This window comes from Salvia miltiorrhiza, chromosome 8, assembly GCF_028751815.1.
Source record: "Salvia miltiorrhiza cultivar Shanhuang (shh) chromosome 8, IMPLAD_Smil_shh, whole genome shotgun sequence".
In the NCBI taxonomy this organism is placed as follows: domain Eukaryota; kingdom Viridiplantae; phylum Streptophyta; class Magnoliopsida; order Lamiales; family Lamiaceae; genus Salvia; species Salvia miltiorrhiza.
In genome coordinates this window covers 19,051,917-19,056,973 of record NC_080394.1, presented here as the reverse complement: position 1 = coordinate 19,056,973, position 5,057 = coordinate 19,051,917, and the positions used below count along the sequence as shown (strand labels likewise).

At 36.7% G+C, this 5,057-nt stretch overlaps 1 protein-coding gene across 3 annotated transcripts; it reads left to right on the top strand.

The window, feature by feature from the left end:
• On the top strand, positions 1 to 4,318 carry LOC131001618 (thiol-disulfide oxidoreductase LTO1-like). 3 transcript variants are annotated; one of them, XM_057928147.1, is made up of 7 exons: positions 1 to 261; positions 352 to 628; positions 1,205 to 1,467; positions 1,544 to 1,656; positions 1,775 to 1,922; positions 2,976 to 3,113; positions 3,384 to 4,318. In XM_057928147.1, the coding sequence occupies exons 1-7, from the start codon at positions 154 to 156 to the stop codon at positions 3,456 to 3,458; spliced, it is 1,122 nt and encodes a 373-aa protein (XP_057784130.1). In that variant the 5' UTR covers positions 1 to 153; the 3' UTR covers positions 3,459 to 4,318. The 3 variants fall into 3 exon arrangements, with proteins under 3 accessions (XP_057784130.1, XP_057784131.1, XP_057784129.1); XM_057928148.1 differs by having other exon boundaries at positions 15 to 261; positions 3,234 to 4,318; XM_057928146.1 differs by having other exon boundaries at positions 15 to 261; positions 2,976 to 4,318.
• Positions 4,319 to 5,057: the final 739 nt, after the last annotated feature.

Genomic DNA, 5,057 nt, shown 5'->3' with positions numbered 1-5,057 from the left:
CAGCAAATTCGATGCAAATTTTTAGGAATTTTAAAATTTCAATGCTGTGTTTTCTTCACTTGATTTTACTCGAGCTCAGAACTAGAATCAAGCTACGAATGTTAGTACTGCAACTTGCAGTTTGATCAAAGAAAAGAACTGCTGATAACGAAGATGTCGAGCACCAGCTTCCTCACTAAATCACCGGCGTCTCTTCCCCGGCGGCGAAATCTGCTCCTCACTTCTCCGCTGCGTCCTCAGTTCCCGGCGTCTCTGTTCAAGGTTCGCGTTTCTCTCCGATCATGCGTGTTTTAGTATTGATTTTCTGTTATCATTGCGGTTACCGATGAGTCCGATCTGTTGTCATTGTAGAAAGGCGTTTGTAAGCAGAGATTATTGATGCTCAAAGTCAACTGCGGATTGGAGGGGAGCGAACTCACCGCCAAATCCGACTCCTCCGCCGTCGTTGATGAGAATGACGGGGTCTTTTCAGCATACGGATGGTGCGCGGCTCTTGGAGGCCTTGGTTTTCTGGAGACAGCGTATTTGACTCTCGTGAAACTCGCCAATTCGGAAGCATTGTGCCCCATTGCCATTGGAGAGGGATCTTGCGACGCCATCCTTAACAGCGACTTCGCTTCCATTTTGGGTACTCTTCTTTGACCAATGTTGCAATAATTATCTTATTATTTACCTTCGCTTTAGGCATCGTGACTAAACGTGATGGAATTGGTTTGGTTAGTTTTGCCGATTTATTAAGAATGCAAACTGTCATCTCCAAGTCATTGGATTAACGCAAAGTAATGCATGTTTATCTTTAGATATTTTTGTGCTCTCCATAACTATAAGTTCCTAACAGCTAGTCCTGAGCTTCTAGTTGGCTTTTATTATGTACTAAGGGAAAGTAGTTAATAATGACAGAGAAGATAAGAAAATAGTTTATCAGTAAACTACTGGAAGCAAATTGAAGGTAGGAAAAGTAGTTTCAGGAAGTACTAGTATGTTCTCAAGGACTTGTACTCTATGGTTTTTACTTGCCTAGCTGTACTTTTTATGCTGAAAAGAATGTGTGTTTGCATAATCTTGTATCATGATATATGTTTCTTCTTAGATGTGCATCTTTCTTTACACATGATTTTCTGAATCAGCACCACTACTTCTATTAAACCAATTGTTTTTCGTACCTTTGGCAAGAAACTATGAAACTGATGTTGTCTATTTTAAGGTGTTCCTCTGCCATTATACGGCATGGTTGCATATGGATTAGTTGCAATTCTCGGCCTAGGACAACAACTGGGTTTCCAGAAAATGCCATTTGATGTCAAGAAAACTGATGCTGATACGATCTTGGTTGGAATAACTACCTCCATGGTAGTTGGTTCTACGTACTTTCTGTATATCCTCAGCACTGAGTTTGGTGGAGAGTCGTGTTTATACTGTTTGACATCATCAGCACTAGCCTTCAGCTTGTTCTTGATTACCATAAAGGTTCTCCCTAGGTTTCTTTTCTCTTTTTAATTACACTATGTTACCAATCACAGGAAATTTTGGATTCCTTTGGCAGAATTTTGGGATCGACAGGATTAAAGAGATGCTGGGCTCAAGGTTATGCATAGCTAGCTTGGTTATTATAGCCTTAGCTGCATCATATAATGTTGTTCAACCTGTTTCATCAAGGTACTACAAAGCTAAGACTTTGATGGCACATGTAAAGTTCTTATTCCAAGCCGCATCATGCTCAGAGCTCATGCATCCCATAACCTCTGTATTAAGTTATTTATCATGTATTCAACAGCTTGGCAGCGACAGAATTACCATATGTAGAAAAAGAGATCACGAATGAGTCCAGTCCTTTGGCCATTTCTCTTGCAAGACATCTACGCTCAACTGGGGCTAGACTATATGGGGCTTTCTGGTGTTCACATTGTGTGCATCAGAAAGAGGTAATTTTCCTTTCTTCTCTCATGTTGTTTGAGTTGGACACTGCGCTTCAAAAAAAAATGTGATCATATTCTCCGTGGAAGTCAACTAGAAAACATATAAATGAGAAGAATGGTTTCATAATCCTGAAATATAACCTCTCAACTTAAAAGAATTCTTCTGATGATAAGATTCTACTCGTTTCCAGTTGCCTTTAATTGTTAGATTAAACTTTTTGGTTGGTAATAATCATTGTGGTTGTTGCTTTCCTAAATTAAGTAATCACTGATGCAGAGGTATGTCCTTTTCATTCTACTTTGAGTTTCATTCAACATGAAGTTATAAGCATGCAGAATATTACATTACATGTTTTTGTTTTTCTATTGAGGTTTACACTTGGACAAAAGATTCAGGGTGCGTTTACTTTGATGGATAAATCTATCATGGGAAAAGGAGGGATAACAAAAATTTATGCCTTTAAATGCCTCCTTTCTTTTCCCACATTTTATACAAAAGAGAAGTTCACCATTTTCCTTCCTTATTTTCACTTCAAGGAGGGATATTCCTCCTTTTCCATGATAAATTTATCCATCAAAGTAAACGCACCCTCAGAGTATCTGACTCGCTAAAAATTGATCAATAGAAAACTCTTCATTTGCTTGACTGATATTCGGCAGTAATGAGCACAAACAGCATGAATTATTGCTCTTATGGCATGATGATAATTAGTTCTTCTCAGCTTCTTTCTATTCAGATTTTGAAGCATGGAAGTCATGGTCTGGAAGTCTTCCCTCATTGTTGTTAAAGATTTCACTTTGCTACTTCAATTGATTCCCTTTCTTTCCTTCTTTCTTTACCACTTTTGGTTTTAGCATCCACCATATGCTTGTAGACGCTTGTGGTGCATATATCAAAGACTTTTAAGAGGAAAGATAAATTTCAAGATGAATCAAGATAAAAGAACAAAATTAAAATTCCTAAATTTTGGTTCTTTACATTGACCAACACAAGATATTTGGAGACGTTCTTTTATAAATTCCTTTTCCTTTTGTTGTTTTGTACTGAAAATGAAACAGATATTTGGGCGTGAAGCAGCTAAACTGTTAGATTACATAGAGTGCTATCCAGATGGAGTAAGGGCAGGAACTAAAATGGCCGAGGCCTGTTATGGTGTTAACCTTAAATATTTTCCATCATGGGAAATAAATGGCCAGGTGCGAACTCCTCTTCATCTGAGCCAAATCTTTCCATCTTCAAGGTTTTCATATATCTCTGGATCTATGTATTTGTCCAAAAATCTGCATCAATGAATATTTTATTCTACTAATTTGCAGACCTTGGTGGTATAGTAAATCACTAGCGTATGTCAAAGAAACAAAAATCATCATGCCAATAACGTTGCCCTTTTCTTGATTGATTGCTTGAATTTGAGCATCGACATTCTTGGAGTGTTTTAGATGTCTCATTTGCTAAGATGGCTATAGGTTTTGAGCGGCGAGAAGCAGTTTGAAGAGCTTGCTACATTGTCTGGGATCAAACTTGAAGATTTGAGTCATTAGAAGTAAGATCACCCTACTTTTTGCTCTTCCCTTACTGTTTTATAATCCTTAGAAGTAAAAACTTGCTTTTTACTGATTTCTTTGAAAATCGAATGTTTCGAACTTGGTAAGCTCGTATAAGTACTGACATATGTCTCTTCCCAAGTCACGTTGTCTCTTTCCCGATTAACCAATTTAATGTTGTGTTTTACTTCATCCGTACATACTACATGTACAATGATGGTTCTCATTATGCATGGATTTGGAAAGATGGACATAAATCAAATAAGATATAGAATAACTCTAAACATGTGTCGTATTATTAGGAAAGTGTAATACATAAAACACATGCTACACAACATACGTTACACCAACTTACACACCATAACAAAAGTTTACAACCAACTAAAACGCTCACCAGCAAACAAAGATCGAAACGAATTCTGTAGACGCTAGTATCTGATATGAGTGTAGCATCTACAAAACCGATCATAACATAGTGACACAAAATGAAAAGTATAAGAATAATAAATAACAAAGTTACTTAGAAGGTGGTGGGGCAAGGCCGAAGCTAGGAAAGAAAGGAATTTGTGGGAAACTTGTAGGAATCGAAGGAAATGGGGGAAACTTGGGCATAGTTGGTTGAGTGGGGAACCCCGGAATCGATGGCATTGGCGGGAAACTCGACATAGGAAACGTTGATGGGATTGTGGGCAGCCCGGGAATCGACTGCAATAGATGACGGGCTGCATCACATTTTTCAGTATGGCTTGTGATCACAGCAAGAATCACAAAGCAGAGGTATATGGTTTTCGACATGATTCTAGTTCAAGAATGAAATAGAGACTACTTGCTTTGCTTTGCTTTGCTTTGATTGTGGTAAACAAGATAGGTTTGTTTAAGATATTTATAGAGCCAATTTCTTTCTATGTTAAATTTGACCAAGTTTGTCACGCGAATGTTGGTGGAAGTAAGTTGAGTTTGGTTGCGACTTGGTATGCATGTGTGTTGGCTTCTGATAAGAAATTTATACATACACCAATTATGTGAGTACTTTCACTACGATATTTATTTGAGTATGATGAGTTATGTGAGTACTTTTGTATATACAAAGATGCAACTCGTTTGATCTAGAAGATCTTCTTAGTACATTAATTTGGATTCGTAGCTTTTACTCGTTTCACCCATCGATATTTTAATTAAGGTGGTGTAATAATAATAGTAATATATTCTGGTAAATAATCGTTGTAATAGATTTGTGTAGGTGTCATGCCTTGGCAGGATTAGCCATATTGCCGTGTATAAACATGATGTTTTTAGGATGGAAGTTGATAAACCACCTTTGCGACAAACTAAATACTATATAAATATACTTTAACTCAAAAAAAATATTATATATAACTGATTGGAATATATGGTCAAAGTAAATCATATATTATATACGGAGGAACATAGAAACATATATCTATATGTATGCAAGTATGTTTTTTTATGATCATGCTTCTCAGTTCTTTGTGAAAAGTATAATAATACATATAAAAGCATGGTTAATATTTCTACGGATTCTTTTATTATTATAAATTCGAATAAAGGAATAAAGGATCAATGCTAAATTTCAAT